Genomic DNA, 17,833 nt, shown 5'->3' on the forward strand with positions numbered 1-17,833 from the left:
ACAATTTAGGAATGAATATATACTCCTAACTAATTTACCATAATACAAGATATTTACTATATATTTAACACACCCCCACAATCGAAGCGGGAGGTTTGCGGATGCTAAGATTGTCCCGAAATTCTTCTAACAGACATGTGGAAGACCTTTTGTGAGAATGTCCGCTATTTGATAACGGGATGGAACATGTAAAACACGAACCTGTCCACGAGCAACCTTTTCTCGAAAAATGTGGATATCCATTTCAATATGTTTTGTACGCTGATGTTATACTGGATTACCCAATAAATAAATAGCACTTACATTGTCACAGCATACAAGTGTGGCTTTCTTAATCGGACAATGCAACTCTAAGAGAAGATTACGAATCCAACATGATTCAGAGACGACATTGGCCACCCCACGATATTTGGCCTCGGCACTAAAATGAGACAATGTGGGTTGTAGTTTTGATGACCATGAGACAAAGTTGTCTCCCAAAAACACACAATACCCGGATGTAGAGTGTCGGGTGTCCGGGCACCCTCTCTAATCTCCATTAGTTTAAGACACAAGAGTGGAGAATGAAAAGGGATAAAGGTGAAGTCCATGATCCAAAGTACCCTTAACATACCGGATTATTCGTTTGAGAGCATTAAAATGATCAATACGCGAATTATGCATATGGAGACAAATTTGTTGAACAGCATAAGATATATCCGGACGGGTAAAAGTTAGATATGAAGGGCCCCTGCAAGACTTCTGTAAAGAGTGGGATCAGCATAAGGAACATTAGAATTAGCACTAAGTTTGGGTTTGGAGTCAATCGGAGTAAGAGTCGGTTTACATGAGGACATGCCGGCTCGTTCAATTATTTCTACAGCATAATTCCGCTGTGAAAGAAACATACCACCCTTATGTATAGTGACAACAATACCAAGAAAATAATTTAAACGACCCAAATTTTTCATAGCAAATTCATAACTTAGAAGAGCTATGATAGAACACCGAAGAGCATTAGAAGAAGCAGTAAGAATAATATCATCAACATATAATAAAATGTAAGCCATGTTCAAACCCTAGTTGTAGATGAATAGAGAATTGTCACACCGGCTTTTAGTGAAACCAATGGACAAAACATAATCAGCAAAATGCTTATACTAAGCCCAGGGAGCTTGCTTAAGGCCATACAAAGACTTACGTAACAGACAAACATAATCAGGATGAGTACGATCCCTATACCCCAGGGGTTGATGCATATAAATAGTTTCCTGAAGCTCACCATGAATAAAAGAATTTTTGACATCCAATTGATGAATTGGACATGCCTTGGACAGAGATAGACTAAGAACAGTCCGGATTGCAGCCGGTTTGACCACCGGACAAAATGTCTCACCACAATCAATACCAACCTGTTGTGTTTTGCCATCACCTGCAAGACGTGCTCTATGCCTATCAAAAACACCATTTTGATTTGACTTTATGAGTAAAAATCCACATAGACCGAATCACATTCACATTAGGTGGACGGGGCACTAACTCCCACGTCTTATTTTTAATAAGAGCATCATATTCATCATCCATGGCCATTTTCCAATTTGGATCACAGAGATCCGCAATCGTATTACAAGTCAAAGGTTACCTTGTAATCTCAGAAACAAAAGAATATTTCTTATTTGGTTGAAATATCCTATTTTGACTACGAGTCACAACTCTTTGCCGCTGGAGAGGAATTTGAGTGGGTTGTGGTGCTTAGTTGTTTGATGGTGTGGAATGTGTTTGGGCCAACGGGGAAGTATGGGGTGAGGAATGAGGTGACGGGCTGTCAAGGGAGGATGTCCCATAGGGAGGTTGGGGAAATTCAGTAGAGAGAGAAGCGGGTTGAGCTTGCTGGGAAGAGGCGCTTCCAGGTGGAGTAGATTGGGCCGGGGAATGGGCCGCAGGATGTGGAGGGTCGTTGGACGCAACAATAGAATTTGTAAAATGTTGAATAACATAAGAATTTAGTCCAGAGTCTAAAATATTACTTTGTGGAGAAGAAGGAGTATGTAACTTTGCGAAGGGGAAGGAATTCTCATAAAAAATAACATGTCTACAAATAATAATTTTACGAGAGGATAAATCATAGAATTTGTAGCCACAGTGATTCGGGGGAAATCCCTAAAAATACACACGAAGTAGATCCGGGTTGCAATTTATTAATTGTGGGAGATGGAAAAAGTGGATAACACAAACACCCAAAAACCCGTAAATGGGAATAAAAAGGCTCCCTTTCATAAAGAATTTCCAAAGGAGATTTATTACCAAACAATTTTCTCTGAAGAATATTTAGGAGGTAGGTTGCCATTTGTAAGGAATGATGCCAAAAAGAAGGTGGAAGTGAGGCATGGACAAGAAGAGTACGACTAATGTTATTGATAATACGAATTTTTCTTTCGGCTTTCCCATTTTGTGAAGAATTATGAGGACAAGAGAGACGGAAAGACCATGCCATGTTTTTTACAGAATTCCCAAAATGGACCATCATCAAACTCCCTCCCATTATCACATTGTACGTTTTTAATATTACGTTCAAATTGGGTGAGAATGTGATTCCTTAAAACCAAGAATGTGTCATATACATCAGATTTTCGGGCTAAAGGAAAAGTCCACAAAAAAATAGAAAATCAATTAAGTAATACAACATAGTAACGATGTACTGCAGAACTCAAAAAGGGAGATGACCAAAGATCACTATGTATTATATCAAATGGCAAAGTCGTACTAGAAATTGAAGAAACAAACGACAACTTCACATGTTTCCCCAAAACACATGAACCACAAATACTAGAACTTGAAAGTCTATTACAATCAATATTTTTATGGTGCCTAAGAGCATCTAAAATAGGAGCACCCGGATAACCCAACCGATCATGCCAAAGTTTAGGAGAAATTGCGGCAAAAGTACAGGTAGCTTGATTGTTGATTAGAGTAGTAATTGGGTAAAGGTCTCCCCAGCTATCACACCTCATTATTGGCTTCCCCGTTTGAAAATCTTTTACAGAAAAACCAAAAGGATCAAATGCAACAGTTACGGAATTATTAGTAGTGAATTTTCTAACAGAGATGAGAATTTTTATGATTTTAGGAGAATGAAGGACAGTATTTATAGAAAGGGTCGGGCCAGATGAAGTCAAACAAGTGTGACCGTAATAAGAATAGGAATTTTATGACCATTACCAACAATTATATTATTATTTGAGTGAGTGCTCAAATTAAAATAAGACGAGAATTTACCTGATGAGGAAGTCATATGAGAAGTAGCCCTGGTGTCCATGTACCAAGACGGATCAAGCGGATTAAGGGACATAGTATGCATTGCAGCCTGAATATCTGTAGGAGTCATCGAACCGGACTGTTGCTGTTGTCCAAACGTCATCTAAGACTGCTGATTTCGTGGCCTTGGGACCAATAGTCTATCATGCTTGTTTGGAGTACAAGGCCTGGTCCATGCTTGAGTTGGGTAAGGTCAAGGAGGAATGGGCCAGCCATATCCCCAAGGATACACTTGCTACCGAAAAGCAGGGGACATGTTCAAAGCTTGAGCAGCACCGGAGCCTCGCCCAACAGGTTGCGCTTGTTGTTCGATGAACTGGAATATTTGCTCTTCAACTGACTCATGTTTGTCAAATGACCGGAGGAGTCATCTGACGAGGCTTCGACCATGGCAGATTCGGTTGCCGCCTCCTTTTCAATTCCGGTTTTATCAAGAACAAGCGTGGAGCGATTCTTGTAAAAGGGAGGAAATGGATTGCTTTTGATGAATAAGCGTTCCCACACCACGGTAGGCTCGGGTAAGGTCACCAACAAGTGTAACAGCATCCGGCTATCAGAAACTGACGCTGCGACATTCTTCAACTGATCACCGAGAGACTTAAGATGCTGACAGTAAGAGGATGCATTGGAAAAATTCTCCATTGAAGTGGTGGAGAATTCTTGTTCAAGAGCAACGGCACGGGAATGTTAGTTGTCCTGGAATATGTCTCGCGACCTATCCCAGGCCTCCATAGTAATCGAATAAAGCTCAATAATGGTATGCAAGAGATCATTAGAGATAGGGGCATATATCCATGAAAGAGCCATGGAATCCAGAGTAGTCCACAATTCCTGCTCTTGATCAATTGAAGCTAGTTTGGACTACCTTCTTTCAGAAAGATAATATAGGCTAGTACTTTGTGAGAACGAGCATGAATTTTGAATAATACCGACCACGTAGAGTATTGAACATTTTCCATCTCAAGAGTGATGGAAATATGGTTCTTTATATTGGAGACGGCCAAAGACGGATGAAAATATTTGTCCGACATTGTGAGATTGTCAACGACAAAACAGAAGAAAGGGAAGAAGAAAGGGGGCGAAATCAAGAGCGTATGATGAAGAAGCACCCTAAGAAACTGATACCATGAAAGAATATTTTCCTCGATTCCATCTCTCTATTTTACTGATCCTTATATACACAAAGATAGCAACAAATAAGGCTACAAAACTAGGAGTCAAAGACTACAATTTAGGAATGAGTATATATTAGTAACTAATTTACCATAATACAAGATATTTACAACATATTTAACAGTGAGCTACATCCATGAAAACTCTAGACCTGGTATAGGAGGAATCATTAGGATGCCACTGGTAATCGTATCATGGCATTTTGAGTCGTTGCTCAATGCAAGACCAACAATCATGTTGAAGCTATGGCAGCATTATAAGTAACCAGATGGTGCAAGCAAGAGGAAAAAGCTTGTTCTGGACACACCGCTAGATTGAGACTGCCACCTTCATATTTTAGTAAGGAATGAATATCGGGACCTACTTATGTTCAACCGATGATCAGGCTAGTGGTGCTTACGAGTGTTTCTATTTCGACTTGGGCTATAAGGAATATGACTTGGAACTTGATTTTATGTTAGTAGACAACACGATCAAACACAAGGACGCCCAAAAATTGAAGTTGAAAGGAATCATTCAAGACATTAATCAGGCCTAGGTGTGCATGCTGATTTTAGGTTTGATTTTGTACTATTCAGTTAGAGTTTTTAGGCTATTAGTTTTCAAGAAGTGTAATCGAATCTGGAATATATATATATCTATATATATATATATATATATATATATATATATACACTAAATAGTATAATAATTATAGATATCCAAACATAAAACACAATACTTAAGAATATATGAGTTATATATATCCAAACATAAGGAGATCTATTATTCTTTCATCAATTTCCTATATGATTGCATAGCTAATTAGTCCATCAATAATCTATGGTTAGTCCTCTAATTAGTCCATGTGGAAGTGGTACCTTCTAATATTCTTTTATTAATTTCTAAAGCCATGAACTGAACACTTCTATTTACCTCTCTTCTCCATATTTCTCACCTCTCCATTTCTCCAAATCTGAGCTCAAACTGCGAATTTGGAGATTTAGGTTGGTAGAATTTCATCTCGTTTCCAAAAATATGTCGCAGCTTAGTACCGGAGCTCGTTGCTCCTCTATTTCCTAGAACAGCAACAACAACGATACGTTCACATTTTTGCATCTGAGTTCAACTCATTTGTGAATTCAAAGAGAAGGTTTGATGTTATGCCTTAATACTTTTGAAGTTGTTCATTTTTCGTCGATTTATAACGTGTATGGTTTTGCTAGGGTTTAAGCAGGACTCGTAATTTAGCCGTATCAAAGGCTTCTATATGAATTGTTGATATTAGTGTTACTTTAGCTGCTGTATCAACAGAACATTATAGAGAATTCAGGATGCAAAACAATCACTTGAAACCTTTACTGGAACTTCGAGAATCTAATGGTGCCAGATGTTGGAGTACCTTAATTAGCTTCTAGCAGCTTACTTAATTTTATAAACAACTATTTTGAGATAGTTTGCAATATTTGGAGCTTGTTCCTGGGATGATTGGTATGGAGTGGGTTATGGAGTTGTAGGATGTTTATTAGTTGGATTGGCTCTGTCAGATTTCAAAGGGACATCTAGACCTATATAATTTGGAAAATAGTTACCTGGTTAACATGTTCGTTTGGCCGTAATTAGATCTTTTAACTTGCTCGAGCTGTAAAATCAACGTTCCACTATGTTTGATGCCTTGAGGAATTATGTTTGAGTTATTCTGTACTTGTGAAAAGAAGGAATGTTCAATTTTCATATGCACCTTTATATTGCTGGTTCTGCTAATAGCGAATCAAGTTACTCTATTCCGTGAATATGTCTTGCAACGGCTTGGAATTTCATTTTCTGCATCTCAATCACAAAGCAAACAGGAAGCAGAAAAGATAATGGTGAAGTGAGAGTACAATATGAAGCTTCAGTTTTTTCTGATTCTCAGGGTCAAGATGAGAATAATTAATGAGGTCCTAATTTAGAATCCAAAGATAACACAAATGAAAATGAAAAACGAGAAAAAGACATATTAAACTAGCTGTATCTTCTGATTCTGATTTAGATATAGATGATCTTTCTAGGGATGACTTAGTGAAATTAGTGGTTGAGAAGGAAGAACTCCTAAAAATAAAAGATGATGAGTTTCAGAAAATGAAGAAAAAATCTCTTAGATCTTATGTGGAGATGGAGAATGTAATCAACAGAACTAAACGAGAAGAAGGAAATTTCAAGAAGTTTGCCATTCAAGTTAGTTTTTCTAGGCACGTGCTTTACCAGATACTCCTGCATTTACTTATTGGTGTTGTGCCACTTCTGAAGACACTTCCGGAAGGTGTTAAAATAAATGATAAATAGCTTTCAGAGGTACACTTTTTCACCTAAATGGCCTATGTTCTTTTTTACTGCTTTGATAGACTATGAATTCATCTATGTAACACTTGAACCTTTTTTTACAAACATAAACTACAGTTTAAACAACTTAAGGTTTGTGAGGGTCAATTCCAGAAGACATTATAATTATAAATCTCAACAAAATAGTTCAGAAAACTACCCCTTAAGGCTCTGTAAAATCCTACAGATTTTGGCCAAAGAACCCATTACAGATCAATTACTTCTGCTAAATGCCCCACCCAGCTACTGAAATGAAGTAGAAGCAAAGAAGGTTTGCAGTTTGCTATATATATATATATATATATATATATATATATATATATATATATATATATATACATGAATCTGGACGAGGAGATCCCAACATTTTTCCTTGATATTGGAAAACTCTCAGTAGAATGCTTACTATTACTCCAATTGTAACGTTAGGTTCCATAACTTCAAGGGGTTGAATTTGTAATCCTTCCTGTGTACTGTAGATCTATGTTATTTTTGCTTCTTCGTCTTAAATTTCTGCAAAGACCTTATCGAGGAGGTCTCCATTATCTGTTTCTCAGTGCGGGTTTTTGCTTACATCTCGTTACTTTTCAGGCATTCAAATAATTGGTGTACGAAAATATGTTATATTCTAGTTGTTTTTATAATCCTTACAAATGCAGAAACCTGTTCCCTGATTGAGTTCTATCATCCGGTTCTATAATGGGGTACAAAGGTTGGTGAGACGTCAACGTACTACACCAATCAGAATGGACAAAGTTGTTTGTCCAAGGGTCAATAACTCTTTACCGTAGAGTTAGTCAATATTGCCAATCTGTGTTTGAAAAATAGAATTACTGATTCCAACAAAACTTTTCAGAAACACGAAGTAACCAAAGTTTGTTAAACCAGTAATAAAGATAAACAAAAATTAATTTAGAAAAAACAAAAATATGTAAATGTACCAGAATTCTGAAACTTAGAACAGAAAAAGATCAAGCCAAATGAATGCACAGTGTCCTGTTAAGGAAATTATTCCCCCTAGTATCTGAGGTTTGAATTGGAATATGTCCTCTCAGGATAGAATGATCTCTATCACCAGCTTATTAACACTCAAAACTCTGGTGCCAGCGAACCACTATACAACATTAAAGTACGAAGAAAATTTTGTGCAAAAGAAGAAGAAGAAGAAGAAATAAGAAAAATTCGTAAGAAAATTTTTTAAAGAATAAATGGTATTTATAGGAAAGAGGAACAGATTTCAAAAGGTTGCAACCCTTTCAGAATCCACACGACCATTAATGAAAATTTGTAACCTTTGTGAACGGTCCTAGCTGCTCCTGAAAGTTGAAACGTTTCAGACTTTCAGAACTTAATTCCAAAAGGTGGGAAATTTATATAAAATGGGAAAGATTTTAAATAAAACGGGTCACGGAAATCCGAGTCGGGTTGGGTTAATCAACTAAAAAGTTAAAACATTTCGGTTAATCTCAACGAAATAAATGAAAAAATTTATGTTATCAACTAATTAACTAAAAATGTTTTGGCCATTTAATTTACTTTAGTTAACTAAATAATTAAAACAATCTTTGTCCAAAAAATAATCTCTCGATCATTTTCCGAACCAAAGCAAAGCCGAGCCGAGCAACGATGAAGACGGTGCGAGGGGTGTCCCTCTTTCCAATTTAACTCTCCTATTTTTCTTTCCCCCGCCGATGAGTGACAAATGTCTTTTCACTAAAGCATAAAAGGACTTTCCAAGTTACTCTCTTTTCATTTTTCCTCCATTTCCCATTAATTCTTGCTACATACCCAGCAGTCAACATGACAAATAAAAAATTAATTCATTGAAAAGGAGAGTGTTCCAGCAGATGACCTGGACACCGCTTGTTGCTTCCTAGTCTTCCAAGATATTGATGATTTGTCTAAGAGAACAAACCATCGAGTGACAGATCGTTATGTTAAAGGAAAACCTGCCTAATCTGAATCGCATCATTCATATAGCTTTAAATCACATGCACTACGCAAATATATATACTTTGTCCATGTTTTCGTTTCAAAAATTGAACAAGTTGTAGCGATGCTTCCCTGTGTTCTGCTTGTGGGCAATTCGTAAATTGGGATAGTACATGCACAGAATAGGACAACTCTGGTCTAATGAAGCACAAATATATGAGACAACCTACTAATCAACGATAGCTCTCTAGATCAGCAAGTGGACTTCCTTCCTCTAAGGCTAACTCCTGGTTTTTCTTCATAGGAACATTTGCAGGTTTCACTCCTAGTAATCAAACTTCCTAAATATTATCCAAAGCATACTTACGTTTACATATTAAAGTTCCTTCTGAATTTTTCGCAACTTCAATGCCCAAAAAATACTTCAATGCACCTAAATTTTTCATGTGAAAACAATCACTCAAATAAATCTTGAATTTTTGGGTTGTGTGGTGATGTTTTATAATCTACTTGCACCCGAGTTCTTTCATTCCAGCTGGTAGTTTTTTCAATTACCCATGTCTTATTCTGTTCAAGAGGCTCAATTTGAATCTGCATTTCTTGTCTCCACCTTTCATGTTTCACTACTTCTGAGAAGGATGATGGCTCATGATCTGTAGTAATAGCTACAAGAAAATTTTGATATCGCCAAGAAAATTTGTCACAATTCAGAAATGTATTATTGGGTAAGGTGTACCTGAGGTATGCATTGTAGAAGATGAACTAGAAGGACTCAATTTTTGGATGATATTATTAACATAATAATAGATGATCAGGCTGTTGTTTTATTCGATGTCCACGACCCAATTGAGGTTCATTATTTTGTTCTTCACTTCCCTCTACCCCTTGGATACAAGACATGTCTTCTTCCCTCATTTCTTGAGCATCTTGCACCTCATTAACTTGTGAATCAAACATATTAATCACTGCTTGGTGTTCGCTGGCTCAACTCCAATATCTATATTAAAATCATCATCAACAAATCCATAAACAACAATTTTTTCAATATTCTCATAAGAATTGGGAACTTGTTGGATAAATAGGAATTCATTCTGAAAAAATACAACATCTCTAGAAAAAACGTACTCAATTTGTTTCAAGATTATATAATTTCCAACTCTTTTTCCGGTATAGGTATCCAACAAAAATATATTTACGACTCTTACTAGTAATTTTATCTCCTTTTCTTCCGTGACTATGACCATAAGACAATGAACCAAAGATCCTCAAGCTCTCATAAGAAGGACGCTCTCCATGCAAAACTTCATACAAAGTTTTTCCATTTAAAATCAATGAAGGATTTCTATTTATCAAGTAACCTTCAACCAACACACATTCTCCCCAATAATTAATTGGAAAATGTCCCTAAAAGAGTAGTGCTCGTGCTATATTGAAGATTTGTTATTGTTTTCTCTCCACCCTACCATTTTGTTGTGGGGTTCCAACATAAGAACTTTGAAAAACAATTGTCCTTTTCTTCCCCAATTATGAGCATTAACACCCTCAAGTTTTGATAAAAAGGATGGTTTCCATGCATATTTTCATACGGACTTTTTCCATTTTAAATTAATCAAAAGAGTTCTATTTATCAAGCAACCTGCAGCCAACACACATTCTCCCTAAAAATTAATTGGAATATGTCCATGAAAGTGTAGTGCCCGTGCTATATTCAAAATGTGCATGTGTTTCCTCTCTACCCTAACATTTTGTTGTGGGGTTCCAACACAAGAACTTTGAAAAACAATTCCCTGTTCAAGAAAATAATTTTCATGCATGTATATTCCTTCTCATTATCACTTTAAAAAATTTTAACTTGTTTATTCTATTGTTTTGCAACCATGGCTAGAAAATCAACATCATATGTGACACCTCTTTCTCAATTAACAAAATATCCATACTGCACGGGAATAGTCATTTATAATGTCAGAAAATATGAAGCACCACATGAGGAAAACAGAGTTTACACTATAGACATGATAGGGGGTTCAAGCCTAATCGCCCACACGGTGATGGTGATGGCTTAAATTTATTTTATTTTTTACTTTTTAAAAAGCTACATATCACATGAGATAAAAAAAACAATCCAAATCTATACTTTCCAAGAAACGGCAAAAAGGTAATCATCATAATACTTTAATGTCTTATGGAGAAAGGTAACATTTGATGACCTAATTATCATTGAAGAGTGTAGCTTCTAGATCTTCCAATCTTCACAAATTTCAAGGGAAAAATCCAATGAATAAACTCCAAAACATGTCTTCAACATCAACAAGGAGACACGATAAAAAGCTTAATGATAGTCCAAATAACCATAACATTTGGCATGTCATAATGGCATGATAACAGAAAAAATAGTTATTAGTTACATGGACAAGTTCATGATTTTCATCAACAGTAATCAAAAGCTTAATTATGCAAAGATCTCTGTTAAACTGAATAGAAATCTTAATTTTTTTTAAAGTCTACTTGCAATCTAATCATAGAAAGCTCAATCCTGAAAAAAACATAATTATAGACTTGGTAGAGGATCTTGGGAAACATAACCATTTATCAGCAAGTTGAAACAAATATTTAGATCCGCAACTGCTCTCCATCTTTGTTCTCTTTGATATAATGATGAATTTCTTCAAAACCTTCGCATTTGTGAACAGAAAATTCTGAAAGTTTATAGAGCTTGTCCAAGCCTCATTTGGTATATTCATTCAAGTATCTATTCTTTGATTATTACACACTTGTCTTTGTTCTTTTGTGATTTTTCTATTAATTTAGCTCCTTCAGACATTGTATTTGTAAACCAGCTTGACATACATGTTTCATACCACTTTGTCAATCATCCAAACTGCATAGAACCTAATAAATCTCCCAGTTTGATGATCAAAAATCTCTTATTTGTGCATTCAAATACTTTTACATGCAAGCACTAAGGAATGGAATAGTAGAATTAAATAAGTTAGTCAGTGAGTTATAAGCTCTGCACAACCTATATCTTCCATCTTTTGGCATCATCACAAAGTTGTTTTCATCCTTTAACGGTTTAGCCAAAGCAATAAGTTAGACGATTCATGGTCACAAGTAGAACCGAACTGTCCCATTTATCTGCAAAAAAGTGTTCTACAAAATATCTAAGCTAGTACTGAATAGAGAAAAACCAACTAAGAATTATAAAATATTCCATGAGAGTGAGGTCTATTTAAATGATCCCATCCTTCATTGATAACATGTAGAATTTTGTATATAGAAATATCGTGTACATAAGTATAAAAGAGCGACCCATATTTCATCCCCATTGGCATAAAATCAGTGACCTCGGGTCTCCTATACTTTTTCTGAAAAATTTCCTAGAAGAAATAGTTCAGTCTAGCCCTTCATCTCCAACTTAACTAGAAAATAACCATTTTAGGGCCACCAAAACCCATTACAATTCTTCCTCGAACAATAGAGCTTAGGGATGGCGGCGGGGCGAGTTGAGTTTAACCCGCAAAATTTTGAATCCGTCCACCCCGTCTTGCATAACTTTATTAGTTAATAGTTTTGAGTGTGATTCATTTGAACTTGAAAAAGAAAGATTTTTTTTATTTGGATGCCATGTGTGGTGAGTTGTTGAATTATTCCTTGTGTTCACTTGTACTATCTAGAACTTGTCCGGTTAGTCTTTCAATGTGAGCCTTGATTGAGTTTGATTGGAGCAATGACCCTTGGCATTTTTAGTGATTTTATGTGATTTTTTGGAAAATCACTTGGCCTAAATGTCAAGCTTTGCACATACTGTTTCCCTAGTCGACTCCTTTGAGATTAATAATGTTTTCTTGGAAACCTCATTACAAGCCTTTACCAATTTAAAGAAGTAATTATCTTTTGAACCCTTCCTTTATTGAACTCAAAAATTGTGAAAGTTGAGGCTAAAAGCCTAAGTTTGGGTGTGTTGTTAAAAACCCATAGAGGAAATTCTTATCACACGAGGTTTAAATTTTAAGCAATAAAAAGTTGAATTAAAGAATGGAGGAAAAAGTGTTAAAGAATGAAAAACATGGAAAAAGAAAGTAAAAGAATAAAAGAAAATTAAATCCTCCCAAGTATGATATTGTTGCATGTGGGGCATTTGAGTTAAATGAGAAAAAGTATGTATTGGGTTGATAAATGAAGAAAGTGGTAAAGTTGAAAACTGAAAAATATTATTATATAGTATTCAAGGATATCGTAGTCACTTGTACCCAAATGTTATAATAACCTTTCACAAGCCTACATTGAAAGCTTGATAATGTCCTTTGTGATTTTTGGCCTAATGCTTTTGAGCCAATGATGATAGAAAATAAAGGAAGGCCTACTGTGTGGTGTTTGTGTTCATGATATGTTCTTTGGGAGTGTGAGTGCTTGTGTCGTTGCCCACTGTTTTGCAAAGAGTGTGAGTGTTTGTGCCTTTGCCCCCCATTTTTTAAATACTTTCTAAGTATTTCAAGACGTTCTATCTTGTGAGGGCATGTAAATTGAGAAAGTTATAATTTTGGAAAGTCCTAAGTTAGTGAAATGATCATGTGAAGGAACTAATTATTTTGAGTCACTTCTTGATATTGATTTGTTGCCACTTGATTATTCACGGTTCTTGAAATTGTGATGCAGTAATAAGGGGAGTCTTTTTGTGAAGTATTGCATGTGGTGACTATTTTGGTAGTACCACCGAAGTCATGTTGTTTAATTATGCTTAAGGTATAATAGGTGTGCTTGAAGTGAATAGGTTCTTGATTCTTTGGTTCTAAATTTTTTAGGACAAGCTATCATGCCTCGATCCTACACCCTGAATGTGGCCGAAATTCAAGAACCATTGCTGGTCGCAAAGCAAATAGTTTGTTTGACTACTTTACGGTAGACTTACTCAACTAAAATAGGAAACTCAAATGCAAATTTTAACTCATAAGGTCTCAACAATAACTTAAGTCAAAGAATTTCTGGTCAATACTCAAATAACCGTAAGAAACGCAACTCAAAGTCTCAAAACATCACATGGGATAATAGGGAGATACTCCTCAATTTGTATCTATATATGAAAGCTCTAAATATTATGATAGATGCCAGTACAAGACCCCCGAAAACTTAAAAAAGAAAAAAATAGGTGAAGCCCTCTAGAAAGCAATGAGGCTCACCAAAGCTGACTAGAGTGCAAATGGGATAACAAAGCGCATGTTAAAGACCCAACACAGGTATCCGCATAATAAATAAGATGTAGATTGAATGATGTCATTCCATTTGATGTACGAGCATCTAAAATATAACTAACACACATATAGATGATCTCATAACAATGTAAAGACAATACTCAGCTCAACTCAAATCCAATATGAAATACAATAACCAACTCTTCTCTCTTATTGTAACATCTCGCAAATTGAAATAGTTAGGAAAAAACTTAGAAGTTAAATTAGTCATTTTTTGAAATATGACAAATCTAGAGAATTTGTTTAAAAAAAAGTTGATTTTTGGTCATTTTCAAATAACCATAACTCCTAACTCATGAGGAGTTAGGTGTACTTCAAAATATGGTTGAGATGATCTATAGGCGCTAAACTGATACGATTTAGTTTATGCTTAGGGGCTAAACTCATAGGATTCAATTTACAGTAAGGGGCTAAACTGATATGATTCAAATTACGCTTTTACCAAATAGAATTAGGGTTTCTGGAAAAAGAATGGAAGAGAAAAGAAAAGAGAAAAAGCAAGATTCGTCGTCTTCGTAGGGAGTTGATTGTGATTTTCTTGAAGAACTTGACTATACAAGGTATGTGAGCCTTTCATAACATTGGGTTTGTTCACCCACGTGCCAAGCATGTTTGATTCAACGTGAATTCATTCTACAAAGATTGAAATTTTAATGTTGTTGATAGTTACTTTTGAATAGTTTTCGTTCTTGAACATGAGCTAAGATTTTGGATTTTCTTACTGATTAAAGTGTTTTTTCTTGATTCTCTAAGTTAGATCCTTGCATATATAAATTGGGTACATAGATCTAAAGTGAATTTGAAAAAACAAACCGTGTTAAATAAATTTATTATCATAAAACGAGGCCAAAAATTTATCAGATTTTACCTGAAGGAACAGGTGGTGCGACGCGGCTTCATAGCGCCAGAAAGGTTGGGGTGGCGCGCCTGCAGTATTCCCAAAATGAGCCTAAGTTAAAAAGGGCTGGCGCGACGTGCCTCGATTGCACCTAGGTTGACATATTTCACCCACTTTTTGTTATTGAGTCCATTTAAGCCTTTGTGAAGTGTATTAACGTGCCTCGATTGCGCCTAGATTGGCATTTTCACCCAGTTTTTCATTATTTAGTTTGTTTATGCCTTTCTAAAGTGTATTAAAACTTTTATTGGTTTTAACTACTCTAAATGACATATAAACATCTAGAAATCATCGAGAAACATGAATAATGACCTTGAATTCCATAACTTTAAATTCAAGGAAAGTTAAGAACCAAGTTTAGGAAGTTCTTAGAGTCTTTTAAAGAAGACTTTTGCAAACGCTTTTAACTTTGTTTTAAGACTTAAAGTTCAAGTTAAGCAACGAGTAAAGATTAAGGTTCTGAAGTTCATTTCTTCAAAAGTCGTATATGGGGAATATGTATTCCCAAAGAGATTTAAATTGCTTTGACATTAAAACTGATATTTCCAAGAGACTTTGTGATAGTTTTCAGAAAAGAGTAATAACTTTCTAAATGAAGCAAGAACTGAAACCGAGATTTCCAAGATAGCCTTTGAGCTAGTTTTTTAGCACTATTCAGAAATCAAAGAAAGAAGTTGTTTTTAAACATATGAGCTAAGAATATTTTTGGTAGTAGTGTTGAGTACCGATATGGGGATGCGAGTTCATATTAACTAAAGTCTCCATAAACCATGTAGCCTTCATGGGTATAATATAGTCACACTTTTTAGATAAATCATTTTTTCATATACTAGTGGATCTACTTAGTGAGTTAGCATCATATACCCCCGCCAAGGTATAAGCTGATCCTTTGAATCGTAAGGTTAAGTGTTGTATCATCACTATAGATTTTAGGTGATGATTGTCGGTTATAGAAACCCCCACATCATTAGTTGCATGGTTCCTTAAGAGAAACTACTTAGTATGAATGGGGTTTGAGACTTCATTCATGCATTGCACAAGATGATTTTGACAGGAAGCATGGTATGTCTTTTATTATGATTATGACTTGACATCATGTTTTAAAAAAATTCTTTTACTTATATTGCACTTGTTTTAACTGCTTTATAAAGAAATGAGTTCAGTTAAATATTCATGAATTGAGAAGAGCTAAGGTAAGTGTGTTTTTCAGAATCTCTTTCAAGACTATGTTGTCTTAGCAATCCAACTCGCATACTCGTACATTAAATGTATTGATACCAGTTGTCCTCCGTTGTATTATGATGCATACACAAGTAACTAAGATCGGCATTCCAGCGTAGTGTTGATCCAGTGAGTAGTTCAAAGTCAGTCGGTGAGCCTCCCTGTATTTCGGAGGATTTGTTTTCATTGCTTTCAAGTTTACATTAGGAAGTGGTGAGGTTCGTTCCAACATCCATCCCAGTTATTAGAGGCTTCATAAGTAGCCAGTCATATGTTAGTTTATTCGTCATCATTTTGTTATTGACATATGTTCAGTTTTGCGGTCCTACTTTGGCTGAATTAAATTTATTTTAAAAACATTTTGATTTTAGTTCTAGACAATTGAGTTACTTACATTTTTAATCCTTGTATTAATGTTTTGAGTCTTTCGCTGAGTCAAGTAAGCCAAGAAAAGGGTTCATTAGGGGCCACCAATGGTCTCGAATATCAGCCACGCCTAGGGTGTAGGATTGGGGTGTGATAAAGTTGGTATCAGATCTTAGAGTTCAAGAGTACTAGGAAGTCTATGAAGTCGTGTATGTAGAGTCCTAGTTATCGATATGAAGAACCCATATCTATAATTAAAAGGTTGCAATATTTAGGAATTCTTTTACTTTTTTCATACTCATTTCATGCATTAGAGTTTGATCTCTTACAATTTTCCTTCATATTAATTCTTGCACGTGTTTTCAAAGGATAAGGCCTCCACGAAGAGTAGTAAGAGGTCGTTCATCTAGGAAGAATATTGAGAAACAAGAGTTACCAAATGCACCTTAAATGCAACCTCAAGGGAAAGTCACTAATGCTGAGTTTAGAGAACTAATCAGGATGTTGAGCCAAGATATGACTTATAAGGTTGGGCAAGCCTAGAAGAGGATGACACTTCAAGGATTCGTAAATTCTTGAGGATGAACCCTCAAGTTTCACTAGTTCAAGAACTACTGAGGATCTAGAGAACATTATTAAGAGATGAAGAAGGTACATGATGTTATGCATGCTGCCGACACTGAGTGAGTTAAACTGGCTGCATATGAATAGACAAATGTTTCTAGAACATGGTTTGACTAGTGTAAGGAGGGTAGAGTTGATGATGCACCACCTGCAAGTTGGGCATGTTTTGAGGAAACTTTCTTAGGACGTTACTTTCATCAGGAATAGAAAAAGGCCAAGGTACGTGAGTCCCCCACACTTAAGATGGATTCTCTAAGTGTTCATGAATATCGGTTGAAGTTCACCCAACTATACGATTATGCTCCGTAAATGTTTGCAGATATGAGGAGTAGGTTGAGTCTATTTATTGTTGGGTTATCTCGTCTATCAAGCGAAGAGGGCTGAACAACAACATTTATTGGGGACATGAACATTCAAGGTCGATGGTCTATCTGCATCAGGTAGAGGAAGAGACGCTTAGATATAGAGGAGTTAAATAACAAGAGGACTAAGACAGGGAATGACTTCGAGCTGCAGAAGAGTAATGCCAACAGTTCATCTTTCCAACAAGAACACATGGGACGTACTCCATGATATCTTAGTGAACCTGCACCTAGGAATAAAGGTGAATATACAGGCCGAAAGTCACACAAATTTGGAGCTAGACCAGAACATCTCAGGGTAGTGTGACACAAGGTCATCAGGGCCAAAGGTACTAGCGGAGGAAAAAATCGCTTATATGCTATCAACAATCGCC

The 17,833-nt window shown here is 35.9% G+C and overlaps 2 protein-coding genes across 2 annotated transcripts; one reads left to right on the plus strand and one right to left on the minus strand.

Moving 5' to 3' along the window:
* Positions 1–3,552: 3,552 nt before the first annotated feature.
* Positions 3,553–3,936, minus strand: LOC101259116 (uncharacterized). The gene has a single exon (XM_004250802.2). The coding sequence runs from the start codon at positions 3,934–3,936 to the stop codon at positions 3,553–3,555; it is 384 nt and encodes a 127-aa protein (XP_004250850.2).
* Positions 3,937–4,271: 335 nt separating this feature from the next.
* On the plus strand, positions 4,272–6,771 carry LOC101259401 (grpE protein homolog 2, mitochondrial-like). The gene is made up of 3 exons (XM_010314873.2): positions 4,272–4,386; positions 6,214–6,319; positions 6,498–6,771. The coding sequence occupies exons 1-3, from the start codon at positions 4,272–4,274 to the stop codon at positions 6,769–6,771; spliced, it is 495 nt and encodes a 164-aa protein (XP_010313175.1).
* Positions 6,772–17,833: the final 11,062 nt, after the last annotated feature.

This window comes from Solanum lycopersicum, chromosome 11 (genome assembly GCF_036512215.1).
Source record: "Solanum lycopersicum chromosome 11, SLM_r2.1".
NCBI classification, from domain to species: Eukaryota; Viridiplantae; Streptophyta; class Magnoliopsida; order Solanales; family Solanaceae; genus Solanum; species Solanum lycopersicum.